The following is a 23,682-nucleotide window of genomic DNA, read 5'->3' on the forward strand; positions in this document are numbered from 1 at the left end:
CTTCCTCTCTTTTCTTCTCCTCCTCCCTCCTTCCTCCCTTCCCCTTCCTTCTTCCCTCTTTCCCTTCCTTCCTTCCTTCCCTCCTTTGAAAGGAGGCCTTAAAAAAAATAAAGCAACATTATTTATAATATGCTTTAAGTTTTACAAAGTACTTTACATTCTGCTGGTATTTGACATATAAGGTGGCTGAGGCCTAGAGAAGTTAAATTACTTGTCCATAACCACACATTTTCCTTTCCTTTCCTTTCCTTTCCTTTCCTTTCCTTTCCTTTCCTTTCCTTTCCTTTCCTTTCCTTTCCTTTCCTTTCCTTTCCTTTCCTTTCCTTTCCTTTCCTTTCCTTTCCTTTCCTTTCCTTTCCTTTCCTTTCCTTTCCTTTCCTTTCTTTTCCTTCTTCCTTCCTTCCTCCATTCTTTCATTCATTCATTCATCACAGAATGTTCTTTATACTCTTCAAAAGGAAATAATTTGCAAAACTGCTTGAGAAATATTGTGGCATAAAGGTTAGAAGCTCGGCTTCAAGTTATGGAGTCCTGCATTCAAATCCTACTGTAGATAAGACAATTTGCAATCCTGAGCACACTAATGTCTCTATGCCTCAGTTTCCTCATCTATAAAACAAGGAAATGGGGCTTGATGATCTTTAAAGTCTTTTCTGGATATAAATCAATGATTCTATTACCAGTGTTTGATTCCTTTCTCAGACTATGACCCTGAGAACAACTCTTATATAAAATGGAGATAACGCCTATCTCACAACCTTGTTAAGAAAGTTAAGAGAGATAAGGTATGTGAAGCACTTTACAAACGTTAGAAATCACCAAGGTAGTTAATACATGGGTTTTTTTGTGGTCAAGGAATGACTAGGAGATGTTGCTGACAGAGAGAGAATTGAAGCTGAGCCAGAAAGGAACCACTGTAAGGAGGAGGAATTAGAGGAACTATTCGGAAGGGAAAAGAACATGAAGACATTGAAGATAAGGGAATGGATGTGACAATAATTGGGAAAAATTGAAAGAGGGATGCTAGATTTAGTCATGTGTTAAAAACTGCCACGCTTTTTAAAAAAACAGATACTGGACACTACTGTTTTTTTTTTTTTTTTTAATTATCTCTTAGTTTCCTCCCAATTCCATGTAAAAACAATTTTCAACATTGGCTTTTGAAACTTTTGAGCTTCAATTCTCTCCCCCCTCCCTGAAACAGTAAGCAGTTTTGGGGGCACTACTGTGGAAGATGTAAAAAAAAAGAAAACCCACCACACGATCACAGAAACGATCAATATTGGATACACAGCTGAGACTTCCCTTGCTGAGTTCAAATTGGAGAGAAGTGTTTTGAATTGGAAAGATGGGATATGAATGCTTTTCCTGATTGTCAGGAGCAATGTGACCTTGAGCAAGTTGTTCAACCTTTCTCAGCCTCAATGTCCCCATTTAAAATGAGAGGACTAGACCAAACTTCTAAGGCACATGTTTCAAACCTACTCTGTGGGAAGAAAGAGAGTGATGCTGTTCATTTTCCCCATTCACCAGCCCGGAACACCAGGTGTGACTGTATTTATTCACAGCAAGGGTGTGGACTTGGGTGGTTGCCAGATCTTGATTTTCAGGCCCTTTGCAAAGCTTATCTTTATATAAATGAATTGGAGCTGAAAGCTGTGTTGGCAGCCTTCCTTTCTGTCACTTGGAGCCAGGACTTACAAATACTAACAGAAAACTTGGCTGCAGTATTTGAGTGGAGCTTCACATAATCAAGGGTCTGCAGGAAGGGGTGATATTTTTTTATCCTGCTATCCACTTGGAAAGTAAAATGATTTGCTTGGTGGGGGAGCAAGATGCTATTCTTTTTCTATCTCACCTTCACCCCATGATTTTATAAATAGTATTTATGGCAGGGATTAAAATCTTTTAAAAAATAATAGCAGTCATTTATAATGCTTTAAGTTTTACAAAGTACTTTACATTCTGCTGGTATTTGACATATAAGGTGGCTGAGGCTTAGAGAAGTTAAATTACTTGTCCATAACCACACATTAAATGGCTGAAGAATTTGAACCCTGATCTGTGGGACTTCATGCCCAACATCTATATCTATTATATCAGCCTCCTATGTTATTATTTAATGGATTCTAAGGTACCACATCTAGAGCAATGTGTATTACTAGATATTATTAGTAGTGATTATGACTAATATTACCACAATACTAGTAATTCTTTGAGATGTCTATTGTACCACCTATCTATGTCATGTATTAGAACATGAACTATTGGAAAGATCAGCACCTGAGAACAGACAAAAATCTTGATTCTTATTGCTGCTTATCAGAGATTCAAACTTTGGAAATTTTTTGGCATAGTCAATCCCATCTTTTTTGTTTCTTTTTTTTTAACATGGCTAATATGGAAATATTTTGCATGACCGACAAGTATAATCTACATCAAAGCTTGCCTTCTCAAAAATGGAGAGGTAGTAGGAAGAAAGAGAATTTGAAATTCAAAATTTAGAAAATTTAAAAATTTTTGTTTACTTGTAATTAATTAATAAAAGAAAATTTAAAAAAGAAATTCTGTCTGAAAATAATTTGTCTATGAACTCAAGTCCCATTAAACTGGAAACTTGTTAGTAGTGGAAGGAATAAATAATTTTTTTTTTACCAGGGGTTAGGGAAATTAGGGAGAAGCATCAGATTTTTTTTAAATTAAGTTTTTTTACAAATTCATTTAAATTATAATGCATATAATCTGCATATTTAGATAAATTTAATTTTCTTCCTCTTATAACTTTATAAATCCTAATGGAGTCATATTGTAGTTTATTTTATACTTCACTCTTATTAGTAAAATAGGTCAATGATAAATTCCATTTTCAAAGAGTTATCTTAGTTTTAAAAATTCTCAAATACTTTCCAAAATTATATCATTTTGTTTAAAACCTATCACATCACAAATTTTAAGCCTTCAAAATTAAATCCTACCAGTTCCAGGGAATCATAATCAACCTTGGTAAAAAAAATAATTATAACAGGAATGTAGAATTTTAAATGTAGAATAAAAATATATTATTTTTAAAGGAAAAAATGTAAATTTTCAAATTGGAAAAGTATGTTTAAAATTTCTTTTGAATACTGCAGATGCAGTTGAATTCAACTGTATAAAACATGATACTTGCATCTAATTCTCACTGTATGCAGACATGTTATTGGATCTCTTCTATCTAGGTCAACCCAATCAGGAACACCTGAGTTTCTTCTAGTTTTTCATATGCAACAGTTTTAAGAGGGGGGGAAATAGTGGTGATGATGATGTTTATGCTTTGTTGTCAAAGAAGACCATGATATCAGGGAGGTGATGTCATGACAAGCAAGTGAATTGGACTTGAGTGAGGGTCACCAGTCTCACTTTCTTCTCCAGAACCATCTGGGTCTAGTGACCAAATTAACTTGGTATTCCAACACAAAACCATAAATAGGCTATTAAAAGTATGGAGGAATTAATTTGAATTTTCCTCCAACCAACTGGAACAGGTAATAACAAGTTCCTTGATAGAGTGGTAAAATCCATGCATGATTGGAAGTTCTCAATTGGCTACAATTTACCTGTCCTAATTTTTGAGTAACAAGGTAGTGTAGGGCCTTAGCCCAGAGGAAAGAATTAGGCCTTACAAATTTATAAGCTTTTAAGAGAGTAGAGAAGCTGAAATGTAAGAAGTAATCTACCTTCCTTTACTGCCTGGGGATTTTCTCAACACGATAAGAACAAAGTAAAACAATAAAACAACAGGAAGACTAATCAAAACAAAACAAAACAAAACCCAAAACACCCCTACAGTGTGATTTTCTATTGTGGCACACTTAGGATTTATGTACTCCACTCAAACACTAAGAAAAACAACGCTGAAACTTTCTTCCAATGAATCATTAAAATGCACAGATTTTCTAGAAGTTGCTTTATTTTCTCTTCTAGAGAACAATTGAGTGTTGTGGAGCTTCACAAAGGCTCCTAAGTTTTAGTTGAGATTGGGTATCAGAACTCTGAAAGGGAAATGTTTGTATTCTCATTTCATTTTAGCCAACTTCAGTGTTTTAGACAGCAGAAAATTTTTGACTTTAATTCACCTTATTTTTTCCTCTTTCTTTTATGTTTACTAGTAGAAACAATCTGATTTAAATTTGGAAACAGAACTAGCAATGTAAAAGCTGAAAATCAAGAGCTTGATACTTTCTATTTATCTTGTTCTCATTAAAAAGATAGGATACTTTGAAGAAAAAAAATGGTTTCTCTCTCAAATCTGTACTCTCCATACTCCTCCTCCTGTTACCAGTGACCTTGATCTCTTGTATTTTTTTGCTTTTAGGACTTCTTTCCCAGCTTTCAACCTCCTCCTGCTCCTCTCCTCACCTTTATTAGTTGTCTTTTCCTATTAAGACAAGTCTAGAATGTCTAATCATGTCTAGAATGTTCAGAATTCAAATTTCTTGAGAACAGGATTGAGTTACTACTTTTTGTTATTCCTAGTGTTGGCAGAGTGCCAACAGGTATTTAATACATCTGTTTATCCATAATATTGCATAATATCTTCTCCTTGGAAATGATATATTTAATTCATGTGGATTTTGAAAAGGATAAATAATTGAAGATAATTCTTTTTTTTATAGGAATCTTGGGATATTTCTGAACATTTCCATTAGAAATGACATAATTATTGCTAGGGTAATATGCAAAACAATGAATGAATTTGTAAATTACTTTTCTAGGTTCCAGAATGAACGGAACCTGATAGGTAACCACATCAGTGAATCTTTAATCCCTTCTCCTGGTTTCCTAAAGCAATGTATGATAGGATACTACTGTAGAGTTCTGAGGCAGCCTATTAAATCATTTGCACAGTATGAGAACGACCAATGGGGACATCTATATTCTAGGACATTTCTCCAGTTCCACTTTATTATTGCACTATTTCTCATGCTGTGTGAGAACTAGCTTGTACACAATTCCTTCCTAAGTGATCACCTGCTGTTTTGTACATTTTCACAAATATATCTTGCTGACTTTTGGGGACAAAGAAGGAATTATAACATGATTTAGATCTGGGTGCCTTAGAGGATCCTAACTCTCAAGTAGGATAGTTCCTTTTTTCCACTGTTAATAGATGTGTCATAGTTGTTGAATCGAATCAAATCAAATTAAAAACTATTTATTGAACACTTGCTGTGTGAAAGACTCTTCCCTGGGGGTCTTAGAGGATAGAAACAAGATGTTGAAGTACTTAAAGTGCTGGACTTGGAATTAGGAAGCCATAAGTTGGAATTCTGACTAATACTTTATAGACATGTCACCCTGAGCAAGTCACTTTAGCCTCTTTCAGCCTCAGTTTCCTCATCTGTGAAATGAGGATAATATTAGCATCCATTTCTCAGGACTGTTATAAGGACCAATTAAGATAATATTTATAAAAACACTTAGCACAGTGCCTAGAACTATATTAAACAATAATAAGTAGATATATTAATCACTGCTTATTACCTTCCTTCTTTCCTGCCTCTCACTCCCAACCAAAACTTTTCCCTTCAAGGGATCACCAAAACTTTGATTGAAGATTCACAGCTCTAGGGAGCTCATTGCATCCTGAGACCATTTACTTTATGTTGAGGCAACTCTAACTGGGAGGAAGATTTGCTTTCATTCAAATTCAATCTGTCCTAGAACAATTTCTAACCACTGCCCCTAATTCTGCTTTGTGGGCCTATGCAAAACTAGTAATCCCACTTCTTCTAAACAAGTCTCCATATATTTTCATTATGAAGAAAGACCCACATGAAGTCTTCTTTAGAAAATATCCCCAATTCCTTCAGCTAATCCCCATTTCTCACCATTCAACTTGTAAAGATGTGGTTTCCTATGATATGACTTCCAGAAAAGAACACGGAATTCCAGAAATGACTGAATAGTTGCTAAGATTTTGTTAAAGCATACAGAGGTCATATCAGCTTTTCTTTTGCTACCATGTCACACTATTGATTTATTTTAAATTTTAAGCTGATTAGCACCCCTACCCTCTCCAAGATCTGTTTCAGATGAGGCTGATGCTTAGCTATGCCCCATCACATCCTTAACTTTTTTTTTTTTTAGGTTTTTGCAAGGTAAACGGGTTAAGTGGCTTGCCCAAGGTCATACAGCTAGGTAATTATTAAGTGTCTGAGGCTGTATTTGAACTCAGGTACTCCTGACTCCAGGGCCGGTACTCTATCCACTGTGCCACCTAGCCGCCCCGCATCCTTAACTTCTGCATTTTTCTTGAAGTCTAGTAAAGTACTTCACATTTACTCAAATGTATCTATGATATCACTATTGAAGTAATTTTTTGCTATCTACCTTGATAGTAACTCATCTATTCCTATTTCTCCTGGCTTGACCTTTGTCCATGACTTCCCATTCAAGAGTTAGTCGTCCATGGAGAGCCCAATTCAACAGATAGTGAAGAAAGGTTTTCTTGCTTGGAGATTTCAAAGGAACATTCAGTTATCATTTTCTGTTTCCATATCTCTTAGATTCTATCCTCTTTGAATGATGTCCTTCACTCTGTCTCTTCAACTCTCTGTATTTGAAATCTGTGGTCCTTTATTCATACATCTTCATACTGTCCTTGAACACTTCAACTGCTGACTCACAACTCATTGATGTTTTCCATGCCTCATATGTGCTTTCTCTGTTTCTTCATGCCTGACTTTTTTCTGGTTTCTTTCAAGACTCAGGTGAAATCTTTTTTTTTTTTTAGGTTTTTGCAAGGCAAATGGGGTTAAGTGGCTTGCCCAAGGCCACACAGCTAGGTAATTATTAAGTGTCTGAGACCGGATTTGAACCCAGGTACTCCTGACTCCAGGGCCGGTGTTTTATCCACTGTGCCACCTAGCTGCCCCTTCTCAGGTGAAATCTTGCCTTTTGCAAAAGATCCTTCCTAGTCCCTCCAACTGCTAATTCCTTCCCTCTGAGCTTACTATCAATTTATCTTGTAAATGTATCTTATGTATACCATAGTTGACTTTGATGGAGTGAGTAGCGGTATTAATTCTGCTATTTCTAGAAATACATTCAAACAAGAAAATTGTCTTTCCCCTTAAAAATGCATTAAGATTCATGACTTTTTAGAGATTGAGTTTTGAAACTCTAGAAATAACTGATATTTCTATAGTGTATTTAAAGTTTTCAGAACATTTTATATACCTATTCTCATAGTGGCTTTGTGACTTCCCTATGTGGTAGATAGATACTCCATAGAGTATTCCAAAATTCTCATTGCAATTTTAAGCTATTAAAGCTTAAAACTGCACTCAGACTTTTTTTTGGGGGGACACCCTGTATTCCTACCACCATTTTTCATATGAGGGAACAGAGAATCAGAGAGGCTATGTGACTTGTCTATAATCACACATCTTATCAGTGTTAGAGGTAGGATTCAAAACTAAGACTTCCCTAGCATTTTGATCATTATTCCAGACTGGCTCTATTTCACTTGTCTATACACACACACACACACACACACACACATATATATACATATATTTATTTATATTTAGGTCTTTGTATCTACCCACACATATATAGTTATTTACACATGTATGTTATGCTCCCTCTAGATTGTAGGCTCCATGAAGGCACCTCATCACTCTAACTAAACTTTTTATTTCTCTTAGTACTTAGCATTACTCTTTTTGTTGAAATTACTTTTTACCTGTTTTCCAAATACTTTCTATTAACTTATTTGGATATATATTGGAATCCACCAGTAAAATATAAGCTTCTTGAGGATAAGGATTCTTTTAACTGTGTCTTTGTATTCCCAGGGCTTAGAATAGTTTTCATTATTGAAAAGATGCTTAATAAATGCTTGTCAAGTTACTTAAACATAGTAGACATTTAAGAAATGTCTGTTGACTGAATCAGTATATCAAAGAATGGTCTGTTAGATGAGTTGATGACATCATGCTAACCTGCTTCACCAATGATCCAGTTTTACTAAGTTGATTTTATTACAGTCACACTTGGAGATCACATAAAATATCTGAAAGGAACTCATTTAATTTTCCAAAAACCTCTTGAATCTCAAGCACAACAAAAAGCCTCTGTGGAAGGTATCTCTTTGAAATTCACAGTCAAACCTTCCCCCTACACACACACACACACACACACACACACACACACACACACACACACGCCAAAGATATGGGCATGTTTAAAGAGTTCACCACTTTGGACTGTTAATGACCAAAGTTATGTCCTCTTCTAGGGAAACTGAATGTGGAATAAGATTTTTATCAGCAATCAATACAAAGCAGAAAACTGTCAGTTAATTCTCCTCCCTTAGTAAAACAGTGCCCAAAGATATACTTGTGGAATAACATTTAGAAAATAGAATTGAGGAAGCTCAGAATGTTATTCAAGTACTATAGCTGGAAAACAAAATAAATCTCTGCTCAGAAGAGCAGAGATTTAAAAATGGAAGAAAGGTTGGTGACTATCAAAACTAAGCATCTTTTTTATTTTACAGATGAGGAAAATGAGGTTTATCAATTTTAACTGTGGTCATACAGGTAGCAAATATCAGAGGTAATCTGCCTGCCCCGAGCCTAGTCCTTGCTACCATATTACACTACATCTCAATATAACGTACTAGTTTAGGTCAAAATGTATTCCCTTCTCATTTATCCTATATGAAATCATAGCAGGCTCCAAGACACAGTCCCACTGTCATTTCCTATTGTTGCTGTTGAATAGTTTTAGACATATCTGACTGTTTCCTCATTTGAGGCTTGCCATTCCTTCTTTAGCTCATTTTACAGATGAGGAATTGAGTTAAACAGGATTAAGTGATTTGCCCAAGATCACATAGCTACTAAGTATTTGAGGGCAGATTTGAACTCAAGTTCATTTGACTCTGGGGTCAGTACTCTATTTACTGTGCTACCTAGCTGCCTTAGTGTTACTGTCTATATTAAACCTTTACTGATACTTCTCATTTTCAGTTAATTATTCTCCTTTTTGAATTTTTAAATTATTTTCCATATACTTTCTATTAACTTACAGGATTCTTTTATCTGTAACTTCCTATCGCTAGGGCCTAGCATAGTTTCTAGCAAAAGAAAGATGTTTAATAAATGCTTTGCACATGTGTTTTAAAGTTTCCATCCTTCTCTGTGGTCTTGAGACACAAGATGGAAATTTTGACTTCTTGGTAACTTTCATCCTCATTGAATCATATTTGATCTTGTATTGATGCAACCAAGTTTATCAATAAGAATAATCTTAATTTTGGCTAAAATATGAACACCAGAATGGAACTTGCTGAAATAAAATGACTGTATGAGGGAATAGCTATTTGAGAAGGATGCAATGAATCAATGAACATGCATTTATTATGTACTATGTGCCAGACACTAAGCTAGGTATTTCGGATACAAATTCAGTGAATGAAACAATCTCTATTCCCAAAGAATTTACATTTGAATGGGAAATACAATGACACATACATGATGTATGTAAAATATATTAAAATCTATGTATATAAAGAATAAATATAAGGACATAAAATAAAAGGTAGTTTGGGAAGGAGGGCAGAGAAGCTAGGGAATTGCTAAAGTCTTCATGAAGCTAGAAAGTGGTGCCTGAGCTATATCTTGAAGGAATCCATGAGGCAGAATTAGAAAGAGAGCAAGGAGATGGGAAATAAAAATGAGCAACAAACAAAACAAGAAGGCCAGACTGTCTGACTATAGAATTTGGGGGGGGGGGGACAAAAGTTTATCAAGTGTGAGGAATATAGGGTATTTGGCTGTTTGGTTTTTACAGAATGTAGAGGAAATTGCTAGTTTAAATAGGTGTATATATATATATATATACATATATATATATGTATATATATATATATATATATATGTACATACATACATACACATTACAAAGACTGTTGGTACCAACATGTAGGTATGTGAGTATAAGACAAAAGAAACAACCCTGACCAATCACTGAACTGAGTGAGGTCCCTTCACCAGACATTAAACCTCCTTACCCAGGGGAAGGTCAAAAATTAGCTTCAACTAGTCAAGGGTTGATTTTCCTTTGCAAGCATTCCTGTTCATTGAAGTTCATATGTATTTTTATACACCCCCCTGTGCTCATAAGTATAATGACCAGGGCGGGGAAAACATTATTAGAGAATGGTATGGGGTTAGTGTATTGATTAGATTGTAACTGACCAATGACTGGCAAGAAGGGGAGGAACAAGTCTTTCAAACTGCATATAAGACATTGTTGCGATTCGTTGCCTTTTTCCGCTAGGGAATTTATTCCTTTTCTGCAGAAAAGTAATATCATTAATTAAAGCTATTTTAATTATTCTGGACAAAGTATTTATACTTATGAGCTATTTATAATATCAAGATTGGGATCAGACTGTGAAGGCCTTTAAAAGTTCCTTTTTTTTTTTTAAAGAGGATTCTATATTTTTTCCTTGAGGAAATAGAAGAGAACCCCTGGAACTGGTTGAGTATGTTAGAAACATCGACAAACTGCTGCTAAATGTTGAGTTGAAGACCAAGCAAAGGCAATTACTTAGGGAGACACAAAGTACAGTTTAAAATGGAAGAAGAAGAGGGGGAGAAGGGGGGAGAGAGGGAGAGAGAGAGAGAGAGAGAGAGAGAGAGAGAGAGAGAGAGAGAGAGAGAAAAGAAGAAGAAGAAGAAGAAGAAGAAGAAGAAGAAGAAAGAAGAGGAGGAGGAGGAGAAGTAAATGTACTATAGGAAACCAGAGGTATAAGTAACACAGTGTAAAATTATGTCCTGCCTAACCACAATTGAAAAGGAAATAACAGGGCCCTATAGTCTATTTGAATGGCAAGGAGAGTGATATGGAGCGTGCACAAGTTGTCCCCAAATTCTTTAAACTATTAAAGTTTAAAACTACATTAAGACTTTTGGGGGATTCTTAAAAGCTGGTTAATATTTTTGAATCTTTAATGACAATAATAATAGGATGAACAACAGTAAAACCAGTTAGAGATAGCACACAGGCTCTTTTGAGTCTCACAACAACTTGGTGAGGGAAGAACAACCTCTACAATTATTCCCATTTTGAAGATGTGAAAACCAAGACTCAGAGATTAAATTCTTTGCCCAGAACAACCAAGTGAGTATAAGAGGTGGGATGTGAACTCAGGCTGTTTGAATGCCAGCACTATAACATGCTACATGAAGGATTTGGGGTAAAACATTTAAGCTCAGAAGGCGAGAGTTTTCTTAACTTTGTGATGAGCAAGAGGTAAGATCTCTTTCATCTATAAATCCTAGGGTCTTTGTACTGCTTAAGATAGTGTTGGTGAATTTCATTATCTCTCTTTTTACAGCCAAAAGGTTAACCCCTTTTCCTCGAGTGTTTTCAAATTCTAATACTGCCCTTGAAAATCATCCATTCTATTAGAGCAGACATATTTTTTTTTAACAATGAAGGATATTCTTTTTCCTGGTGAATTAGGAAATGGAGAGTAAGGACTGTCTTGCTTTTTAATTTGTACCAGCTCCTCCTTTTCTGTACTGTCTGACAAAATGCTTTTTTATTTGTTTATTCATTCACTTAAGTAGCAGGGCCAAGAATAAGGGTCTTCTGAATTCTCAGCCTTTTACTGTATCATTCTCTCTGTTTCTGTCTCTCTCTGTCTACCCTTCCTTCTATTTGTATAAATATATATTTATAAAGACACGTGTATCATTGGCCCTTTAGAAGCAAGAATAGTTTATCAGTTCCACTGTGGAATTCCACTTTTTATTTATAAAGATACATTGTATCATTAGCCCTTCAGAAACAAAAAATAGTTTATCACTTTCACTGTGGAATTCCTTTTTTGTTGGAAAGCAACTTTTTTTTTTAACAATATGGTTGCTGTTTTGGCAAAGGAAAGAATTAATTCCTAAAGTCAGAAAAATCTGTGTCTTGAGTTCTAGCTCTGATACTTGTAATGTGTTTATGGGCAAGGTACATAAAACTTTCTGAGTCTCAGTTACTTTATCCATAAAATGACAGAGTAATACTTCCATTATCCATTTCAGCCAGTAATAAACATTTACTAAGTGACTACTGTGGATCATGCCATGTACTAAGCATTAGAGATACAAAGAAAGGCAAAGATAAATAGTTCCTGCTTTCAAGAAGACCACTACATAAAGGAGAGACAATATGTCGACAGCTATGTACGGTTTACAGGTAGGATTAATCGGAGAGTTATAAACAAATAGAAGGTACTAAAATTGAAGGCTGTCAGGAAAGGCTTTCCTATGAAAGAGTCATTATCAGAGGGAAGAAAGGACTTTTACTAATTCAGGCTGGAATCTTTGCAATTTATAGGTTTAGAGAGCTGTTCACTGCATTGATTCACCTAGGGTCACGCCTAGGGTCAGTGTGTGTTGGAAGAAGGATTTGATTCCAGGTTTTTATGGTCATGTGCCATTCAACCCACCACATCATGTTGACTCTGATATATGGAAAGTCCTTAGTAAACTTTAGGTTAAAGAATATTAAGTAATATTCAATTAATGAGCTATTAGTGAAATTATTAATAGATATCCAATTTTGAATAAGATCCAGAATTTGATTCCTAAGTTGTAACAGTTTTTTATTCTTTTGTTCAATTTGCTTTATTTCTGTTCAAATGCTATTATTACTGTGAATAAAATTGAAACAAGAGAGTAGTTAGACCTTTGGTAACAAAGTGCTAAGTTTGACTGGTAACATGGGGTATGGTTTGAGCATTCCCAGAGATAATTACTTCTTTCCTTCTCTTGCCTCACTGGTCTCATGTGGGCAAATAATTTTTCTCCCTCCTCCTCCTCCTCCTCCTCCTCCTCCAGCAAAGCAATGGGGTTAAGTGACTTGCCCAAGGTCACACATCTAAGTAAGAAATAAGTGTCTGAGGTTGGATTTGAATACAAGTCTTCCTGACTCCAGGGTCAATGCTCTTTACACTGTGCCACCTAGATGCCTCTGGGCAAATGATTCTTACAGTTATTTTTCTGAAAACACCACAACAATGCAACTTCTTGCTTGTCCAAAAAGTCCAGTTCTTATCTACTGCCAGTAGCCTTTCATGCCTAATTTCCCTGGCTGGAGTTGATATCTTATGTGATGAGGCTTATCAGAATTAACTTTCCTTATAGCTATCTGGAAGGAGAATTTTAAATACAGGTTCTCTAGCTCATTCTTCTTCCTTGATACATACTTGTGTGTGTATGTGTGTGTGTGTGTGTATGTGTGTGTATATATGTATATATGTACATAAAAATGTACTAGAGATGTCACATGCAATACATATATGTATGTTTATATTTACATCTATATGTACATATAAATGATATGTAGATATAAAATATCTATAGCTTTATATTGTAGAGAAAGAATGGCCGCAGTGAAATAAAACATGTAATTTTCAAAACCTTGAGTCTGGTAACTGGATTTCTTATGGGCCATTAAGGAATACAGTGGATAGAGAACCTGACTTGGAGTCTGGAAGGCTTAACTTCAAATATGACCTCAGATGCTTACTAACCCTATGACCTTGACCAAGTACCTTAACAATTTTCTGTTCTTTTTATCTGTAAAAGGGTGATCAAATTAGCACTTATATGTTGTGAGGATCAGATAAAATATTTTTACAGAATTTAACACAGGGCCTGTCATATAGTGTCATATAAATGATAATTATCATAATTACTTTTTTAGTTATCAAAGAAATTTATGCTTCAGAATAAGGTTAGAATAGAAGAATTTGAGGTCTTTTTCAATTCTGGGATCTACATGTCTACTCTCCTCTTTAATGACCTCCTCACTTGGACTTCACAAGTTGCACACCTCTAAACTATTTGGAATAAAATGCATACCTGCTTTATTTCATTTCCCCATTCCAACCTAGAAATTGTAAACTCTACAAGGGCTTATTTATTTAAAATTTTAATTTCTCCAACATCCAGTACAATGCTCTTCTACATTTTTGATGACTAATTGAATGAATAAATAATTCTAAGTTTTATGGGTCAGATTTTGGTTTAACTAAGAAAGAACTTCATAGCAAATAAAATTGTATAATCATTCAATAGACTGCCACTAAGGCAATTTGGAATGTTGTAAGGAAAATTCTTTTTGCAGTTAAGTCCTGTAAGATATAACTGATATTTTTTTTATGATTTTATGATTTTACTTCAATGCGTGGTCAACTCTTGGGAACTATACTTTGAGTGTTAAATCACACTATGGTAATGAGAAGAAGTAAGATGAGACAGGGCTGTGGCTACCCTGTCTCACTGGAGGTGTCACCTCAGGCTATAGATAGATGGATAGCTGGGAAAGAGATAGGTAACTTTTGCTGTTGAAGGTTCTCCCAAAGGCTGACATATAGGATTGGAACAGTGACCTTTGTTAGCATCTTGAGTATAGCTGCCCTGAGAACATGGATGTTATTGACTAATGATTGATTAAATTGACTCACAGTGGTGTACAGAAAGTAATACAAAAGGTTGAGTTGATGTGCAAAAACTGATGTTATTCTTAACAAGTATGATGGTCTAGAAGTAATGTTACATTCCTTAGAAAGGCCTATTGTCCCTGTCATCCTGGAAGAAAATGGGCTTTGAAGGCAAGAAAACAACATTGAATGTGTAATGTCTCTTGGGCTATATTAAGAAAAAGGTTGAATCTCTTGAGAAATGATTGAAATTCTGGAGTTGACAGCTTCTGTTTTTCACACTGTTGTTGAATATAAGGACCCTTGATATTTTTGATGAAAGCTCTGTGGAATCAAACAGATTCTTTAACATTTGTGAAACACTTAGCATAAACTCTTCAAAATTAGAGTTCAAAATTATTATTGAGGTTCAGTATTAAACACCAACCGCCCCCCCCAAAAACATGAATCATTGGAATGTTTTAGGGACATGTTACAAAGTCTAAGTGTTATTGGTGAAGTTTTTGCTTTTCTGGTAAAGCAAAGGACAATGCATAGGAGAAGATGGAAAAGAAGTAACTTTTTGAAAATCAGGAGAGTATGTTTTCTTTCTTGGTGATGACACAGAAAATGACACTCATTTTAGAAGTATTTAACCTTGTTCTATCAAGTTCTGGTTAACACTGCTGAAAAGAAATGAATGATCAAGTACTGTTTGGAAGACTGTATGTTGGAGAATGCAGATCTATTCCTTTCCATATCTAGTCCATGAATGCTTTACCAGTTAGAAAGATTTTTTTTATTATATCTATTTGCATTCATTCACATTTCCATTATTTCTATTTAGAAATGAATCCAAATGACAATCCAAGTAAGAATGAACCATTGCATGCCATAGTTAACACTTTTGTGATACTAGCACATTTTCCATTTTGTATAGAATCCTTTTCTTCTTCATTTCATTAGTCATTGCCACCTTTCCCTGATGAACATAGTGGTAAGAACTCTTCACTAGACTTGTTTATACCATGTGTCTTTGATTCTGATTTCTCTCTGCCCAAATAAAAATCTGAAAGGAATGGCTGTTAAAGTTTCAGTGGATATCTTGACAAGGCTAAATTATTGGTAGGGTGCTTATATAATTCATGGAAATCTTTAATCTTATATCCTTTTAATCTTGGTGACTCTATCATACTGACAAAAATCCAGCTTTTAATCTACATGTAAAGATCAGATTTATTTCTACAGTTTATCATGAAGAAGAGAAATGAAATTGTACTTCCAGATTTATGGACTCCAGTCCTTGGCTGTGTGTGCTGAGGTTGAATGCTTCTTCTGTGGTTTTCATTAATGCATTTGTCATTGGTACTGCTCAGCAGGGAAATTTTGCTCTCCATTTAGGCCTGGTACTTTTCCAATAATGTTAAATTTACAATAATCAAGTTCTCATTTTTACCCAAGACCTGGATAGTTTGGTACCATCTGATATTTACTACTTCTCAAAAGTCATGCATATGACATTGAATTCCATGACTGCTTAAATAGTAAATTTTTAAGCATAGAATGGAGGCAGTATTTTTTTCCTTATGGTATTGGTCATGCCAATTCCATTTGTCTTGTTGCCTGCATCTGCAATTAGGAACCCTCAAACTTTTCAGTTCATGTATAAAGAGAAAGTCATTTCCTCTATCCCCCTCTACTTGCCATCAAATCCCTTCCAACATTATGAGTCTTTCATTCAAATATTACTATGGAAAAACCCAGAGATTGTTTTGTAGTTTTCAATGTAGACAACTCATTTTCCACTTTTATTCACTACTATTCTCCTTTGCCTGCCTTAAAATTTGCTTTTTGGATTAGCCCTTGGGATTACTTCAGGAATACCTTAATTGACAGCCACATGTCTTCAGGATAACCCTGAATAGCTTCAGAAAACAGTGTACTTAATGGAAATTGAGAAAGTAAAAGATGCTTATCGCTTATAGCTTAGAAAAGTGGTATCACCTTGACTGCTCTGCACATATAGGTACACTTGTATACATGTGTCTTCTCCCTCATCTACTCTCCCTTCTCTCTCTTTCTCTTCTCTTTCCCTTCCTTCCATTTTTCTTCTTTCCCTCTTGATCTGACTCTCTTCACATATAAGCTCACAGACCATTCAGTAGTTTAGAAAACACATCATTTCATCTATTTCACACTTAAGAAAAATTCAAAACAATATGTTGCTTACTTATTGTGGACCCGGACTCTGGTCTGTTCAAAGAACTGATGATGACGAAGCCAAATCCTTCATTCTCTTTGCGGTGTATTACAACATCGCTGGTTTGTAGGCTGTGTGATGCAAAACCTTCGGGTGGAGAAGCATTAGTACTGGGAGCAGCATGGTTACTGTTGGTGTATGTGGCATAGTCACTTCTAGGTGAACTGTGGTGGGTGGACACAGAGCCTGGACTCCTCCCATTCTCTGGACAGGGCTCTCCTGGAATACAATCACATTGCAAAGACATCATTATATTACTTAATTAGCTGGTTTCTCTAATAATAGGGTTTTGAGGCTGAGGGTTTCGAGATTTTTACCTCACGTTGCTTCGCATCTTCCTAGCTACATACATATCTAAAAATTACACTATTTTAATACACAAAAATATCACTACTATATATTTGATTTTATAGCAGCAAATGGTTCCTGAGAATTATAATTGTTCAGCTGTGTTTAGTTCTTTAAGACCGGGTTTTCTTGGCAAAGATAGTGGAACAGTTAGTCATTTCCTTCTCCAGGGGATTAAGGCAAACAGGAGTTAAAGTGACTTACCTAGGGTCACATAACTAGCAAGTATCTGAGACCATTTTTAAGCTCAAGTCTTTCAACTTTTCAGCACTATTCAATAAGTCACCTAACTGCCTCCACTGAAGTTGAGGGATATATATATAATGAATTAATATTAACTCTTCAAAGACACCAAATTTTATTTGGAAAATATTTTCATCATCTTGTATTTCTTATAAAAGTTGATTTGCATTAAATATGGGTAACAAATTTATTTTAAAAATGCTTTTTTTCATTGTATACTTAAGTCCAATGATGACATCAACTAAGTAGGAAATCTTGACTTCTGAATCAGCTATTTATCTACTGTTAAAACATTTACATATCAAAAGTATTATTTAGAACTAAGCAGACAAAACTGATAGAGAGCAAGTAAATTAATTAAGGAAATAGATGGTGAGTTGACAGCCAGAGGAAGCTATTTTCTAATATGTAATTTGATCCATCATCCAGAAGTTTGCCTGACTATTTCAGTACCTAGGTATTGATACTCTGATTAAAAGAAACTAACATACTGTAATTAGGATAACTGCATCATTTCCCTCTCACAACTTGATTAGTATACTCAAAAGGAGTTTTTCAAACATAGGAATAACAAGATGAAAAATAATCACACCAAATTACTCCTTTGGTGGCTCTGTGGATCGGTTCCCCATTTAGAACTCTTGAAAGTGTTCTCATTTGACAAGTTAAAAATAATTAGCTAGACTGTCAGTGAAACCTTTTACCTTTACAAACTATAATTCTGCACTAAACCAAAAGTAAAGAGTGGAGGAATTTTAAACAGTGATACTTGATTCACCAATACTCTCCTCAACCATGAGCATTAACAATTGTATATAGAGAAACAGATAATTAGTGGGGTGAGACCGATTATAAATTGTTCAGTTTGACTATTCTCTAAAACTTATTATCTCATATTTTAAGGGATAGAAAACTAAAAGTTTCCATCCAGAAGAACTGAATAGAAGTAACAAAGGAATGCAATACAAAGGCATTCCTCTGCTAAAAAAAATATAAAAAGCCACACACACACACACACACACACACACACACATACACACACACACAAAACCCATCAGAAAACCAAGATTGAAAACTTTTGTTCTTTAGCTAAACATGATCCAAAGACAAGCTGTTATTTTCTTAGTGAAGCACATGTCCTTTATCAGTCCTTGTACAAGTTGGAAATAAAGTGATTAGAGATAGTCAGGAGGAAGAAAAACAAACAATTATTATGCTGGTACATTAAAATTGAAAGTCTCCAAGAGTTATTGGACCAAATCAGCAATTAAATGTCACAGGCAGTGACAAGAGAGATCTCATTTTCTGGCTGTCATATTTGAGGAGGTTGAAAACCATTCATGTCAGTAAACTGGCAACAGAGAAAAAGTCTCAGTCTCTCTCTCTCTCTCTCTCTCTCTCTCTCTCTCTCTCTCTCTGTTTCTGATTCACTGCATGGTTCACTGTTTTTCTCTGTCTCTGTATCTCTGTCTCTTTCTTTCTTATAGTAGTTGTTTCATTTATATTTTCTTGATCATGCCATTAACCAGAATTACTCTTGTTCTCATTGATTGTCCAACAATAGGTCCAAGATAACTCAGAGTGAGTGTAAATTGAAATTATTTCTGTTTAAGCCAGAAATCCTGATGGTCTTCCACTCCTAGATTTATTTAATTTTATTTTAACTAGGTAGAAGAGGTCAATTTTTGCCTCATTTCTTACATAGCCTTAATTCCTGAATAGGCATTGCTTCAGACAAATTAAAACCTGGGAAAGACTTCAGCTTAAAAAGTCCAATGTCTCCCAGCACCTGGGGTCATCTCCACTCATCCTGATCTATGTCTGACCTCTGGACCCAGATGACTCTGGAGGAGAAAGTGAGGCTGGTGACTTTGCACAGCTCTGCCTCACTTAAACCCAATTCACTTGCAAGTCGACATCACCTTCTGGTTCATTGGTCCTCTTCAAAAAGGAAGGACAAACAACAATTACAGAGGGAAGTAGTTGAGTTGTGGGTTATATGAAAGGAAGGAAGGAGAAGAATTGATTAAATCCACCAAAGATCATCACCAGGTGATTTCTTATTAGGAGGCTGTAAATCAGGAGTTTCCTTTGCTACTGACATGTTCTTTCAGGTTCTAAAACAAAGTTTTTCTATCTTCCCTAGGATGAATGTTTGAGAATATGGGACTAAAAATGCTCCCCTGAGTTTTTTTTAACATGTCAGTCCCAGGCCCCAAATGAGGAAAATTTAAGGACTAGAAAATAACACCACAGACTTTTAGGGTTAGTGAGGACTTAGGTGACTCATCTAGTGAATCCATCTGTCTCCCAAAGAGATTAAAGCTAAATTGACCCAAGACAAATGAAATTCTATCTGTTAAACAGCCTTCCCCTGTTGTGAAATGAACTGTTATTTAGAATAATTAATGCAGTAAAAAGGTTATAGTGCAATTTAAAATACAAAGTTCTATGTAAATTCATTTTATTTACTCAATGATTTTTCTGGATCACCAACTCATTATTCATGTCCTTCTGCAGACCTCTGTATGGAATTCCAATATTAGTCTGGATCAATTTAACACAAATGGTCATTGTTTAAAATCATTTCTTTTAATGATACTTAGAATGGAATACAGCCAGATGGGAAGTCATCATCATGGTGCTATGGGAAATGGATGTCTCTCAGTAAGGTAGCTGGCTTTTAGAAAGATGACCATTCAGAGTTCTAGGACACTGGGAGGTCACCACTAATCCTTACCAAAGGTTATCAACTGATTTTTTGCATGTGATATTCTAATCACATTAGAGTGAATAGAGCATGATGTTTAGAGTCAGGAAGACCTGTATTCATAGGGACAATTGGGTTCAAATTCCATTGTGGGTACCTATTAAATATAATACTTTGGATTAGTTGCTGCCTCTATGTATCTTAGGCAACCCCTTCAGATTTATCTACTGAATCATAGATAGAATGCTTATGAAATCACAGGTCAACCTACTTATCTTATCCAGAAGTTTAAAAAAAAGTATTTAAAACTGGCAAATAGAGTAGTCTGACTAATACCTCAGGTTGGTGCCAGGCTATGAGGTAATTATGCAAGCACATTTGGAATTAGGACTGGTAAAATGGAATAATCTTGCCATACAAATGATTTGGTGCCAATATATGACAAAGAAGATAGCTAGGTGACTTGGTGGGTAGAGCTGGACCTGGAGTCAGGAAGACCTGACTTGGCCTCAATCATTTAATAATAAACCATTCAAATTTGGCCTCAATCATTTAAATAAATTGTGTGACCCTGGGAAAGTCACTTAATCTCTGTTTGCCTTAATCCATTAGAGATGGAAACAGTAAACCATTACAATACATTTGGGAAGAAAATCCATGAACAATATGGTCCACAGGTTCACAAAGAGTTGAATATGACTAAACAATCAAACAACTATGAGGAATAGTTCGAGATAGTCTTAGAAGACAGCCTTGCTTTAAATCAGTTTATCTGACTTAAGAGTTTCATCTTGTCATACTGACAGCTTTCATATTCTCCATATTAAGTTGGTAGTTAAATTTTACCTTGGGGCAGCTAGGTGAGAAAATGAATAGAGTTCTGGATTTCTACCTAAGCTTAAATCTATGGCACTTTTTAATTCTCAGACTCTTTGTAGCTGTGTAACTCTAGGCAAGTCATTTAACTCTATTGACCTCAGTTTCCTTATCTGTAAAACAAGCTGGAGAAGGAACTGACAAGCTACTCTAGTATCATTGCCAAAAAAACAGCAAATGGGGTCACAAAGAGTCAGACACAACTTAAAGTAAATGATTACTTGAATAAATTTTACTTTAAGTGTGAAGGAGAAGGACCTGCTAATTAAAAGCTAGATGTATTGATCTTTTTTTGATGATTTTGTTAAAAGGAAAATTGTATGTTTGCATCTTTCCCTGATTAAAGAAGCAAAACCCAGGAAGAGAAAGTTAAAAAAAAAAGTTTATTAATAGAACATGGCAGCAGGAGTTGATGGAGTGGCCTGCTATTTTTTATTTTTTTGGTCACGTACTTGATGCTTTTTGACCCCTTATGAGGCTTTCTTGGCAAGGATACTAGAGTAGTTTGCCTTTTCCTTTTACAGATGAGAAAACTGGGGTAAACAGGGTTAAATGACTTTGCCCAGGGATACACAGATAGTAAGTGTCTGAGGCTGAATTTGAACTAAATTAGATAAATCTTCCTGACTCCAGGTCCAGGGATATTTTATGGACTAAGCCACTCTCATCTAAGGGAAATATAATCCTGATTCTTTAATATTACAATAAAGAGATGGAGTTAAAAACCACCTTAACTCCACCTCTGAGTATTTTGATTGATGCATTTTTCAAATGAGAACTTGTGGTGAGTGAGCATGCTCAAAGGGTGGATAGTCAGGTACACATTATGAGAAAATGAGATTACCTCTAAAGAGATTAGATTAGATTAGTGAGTTTTGCCCTCTCCTACAGGACCCTACTCTTGCAGACTGACTCACATAGCCAAAATGAAGTTTAAAACAGAGGGTCACTCCTGATTGACTCTGAATTAGTAATTGATTTGCAGAATAACCCTTGCATAATCTTCCTCAAGAGTTAGAGTGATGAAATCTTGTAAACGTTAAAGTGCTTCATGAATGTGAACTATTATTACTTTGCTTACATGACAGAGGAACCCTACAAATGAATACTGATTGTGCCATGCATTTCAGATGCACCTTATACATCTTGAAGGAGATAGATGTGCTCAAAAGATTGGAAGATTGGGTTGAATCTACAAAAGATATAAATATTCATATTTTCAGTGAAAGAAAATATGATATAATGGCAACCTATTCTTGAAGGCGAATCCCTGAGGGTTGGAGTTGGTAGCATGCACATCAAATTCATTGTGAAAACCCTAGGTCTATAATTGGGGCACAAAACTGGATTCAGTCTTGTGTTGGTTTCTTCCACTTCCCACTCTCCATACTATTTCAACTATGGTGACCTCATTTTGCAATGAGGATTTAAAATATTTTTGTCCTTAGGCCACAGAGCACAATCTTAACCTTTTCACCCTGATGTCTACTTCTCTTCCTCACCTAGTCCCTGTAAATAAATAATTTCTGTTTTATTTTCATTTTTCTTCCACAATTTATTGGTGAAATGGTTACTGTTATATTATAAATCTGGGGCTCTTCTGCAATAAAATCTGAAGTCAGTCATCCCTGTCTTCAATTCAGTGTAGCATATTTATTAAATGCCTACTATTCAAGACATTCAGTAAAGTCTTGAAGATAGAAAGCTAATAGGAAAGAAGCTGTCACTACCATATAGGAATTGTGAGTAGAGAAGGTTGGGATTTAGGGACTTGAGCAAATTATGTGAAAGACAAAGTACTTCAATGGAGTTGTGAATTAGGAATGGGATTTAAATAAACAGTTAATGGGATTTTTTATTTTTGGGGGGTGGTGGTGGTGGTGGTGGTAGAAGGGAACACAGAAAGCATTTAAGGCATTGGATTTAGTTGAAGTTGAAAACAGTGAGAATCTTTGGAACAGCAATGAATAATCCAATTTGGGAGGATCATGAAAGTATGATATTAAAAACAATGTGAGAATAGGCTCTTGAGAGAAAGATTTTAGTCAGGTTGAAGAGAATATTGAATATTAGACTAAGGAGAGTTTTATTTATCAGTGGGATATCTGAAGTTTTTTTCCAAGGCAGAGACATTCAGAATTGAATTCTAGGAAGATTCATCTGGGAAGCAGAGTGGAAAGGGGCAAAGAATAAGGGTTAGGACTGGAGAATTACAATATGAATAGAAATGTGAAGAAAGACATAAAAGAGAAGGAGTTGTCAGGAATTGTGGAAGTTTAAATAGACAGGATCTGGTATCTAGTTAGATTTGGGAAATGGATTGAGGAAATAGAAAAGAGGACTGAAGATTTATGTTTAAATGACTGGGCGAATTATGGTGACATAAACAACAATCAAAAACTTAGCAAGGGGATATTTGTTTATAGGAGGGGAGATGCTGAGTTGGGTTTTAGACAAGTGGAGTTGGAGGTTGGAGCAAACAAGGCTATATGGGTCCAAAACTCTGGGCAGAGTCTTTGAAAGTGTTAGAGACTATATTCTAGGCTTTATATAGCTTTGAATCTTCATGGCTCTTAGAGGTACTCTTGATGTCATCAGAAACTAGAACTCATTAGTGGCAGTCTAATAATTGGATATGCTAATCAAGTAAGCTCTTGTACTTAGAAACAGATGTTTCAAGACTGACAGAAAGACATGGAGAGAATTTACCTCCTATGCTATGCTATGCTATCCTATCCAGATAGCCAATGTGGCAGGTGGACATGG

At 35.4% G+C, this 23,682-nt stretch overlaps 1 protein-coding gene across 1 annotated transcript in view; it reads right to left on the bottom strand.

The window, feature by feature from the left end:
• MAGI2 (membrane associated guanylate kinase, WW and PDZ domain containing 2) overlaps positions 1–23,682 on the bottom strand; it is a 1,847,576-nt gene that overhangs the window by 159,304 nt on the left and 1,664,590 nt on the right. The window contains exon 16 of the mRNA XM_074194021.1: positions 16,710–16,958. Coding sequence (XP_074050122.1) covers positions 16,710–16,958 — 249 coding nt within the window. The remainder of the gene's footprint in view (positions 1–16,709; positions 16,959–23,682) is intronic.

The sequence above is a fragment of the Macrotis lagotis genome, chromosome 7, assembly GCF_037893015.1.
Source record: "Macrotis lagotis isolate mMagLag1 chromosome 7, bilby.v1.9.chrom.fasta, whole genome shotgun sequence".
Taxonomy (NCBI): Eukaryota; Metazoa; Chordata; class Mammalia; order Peramelemorphia; family Peramelidae; genus Macrotis; species Macrotis lagotis.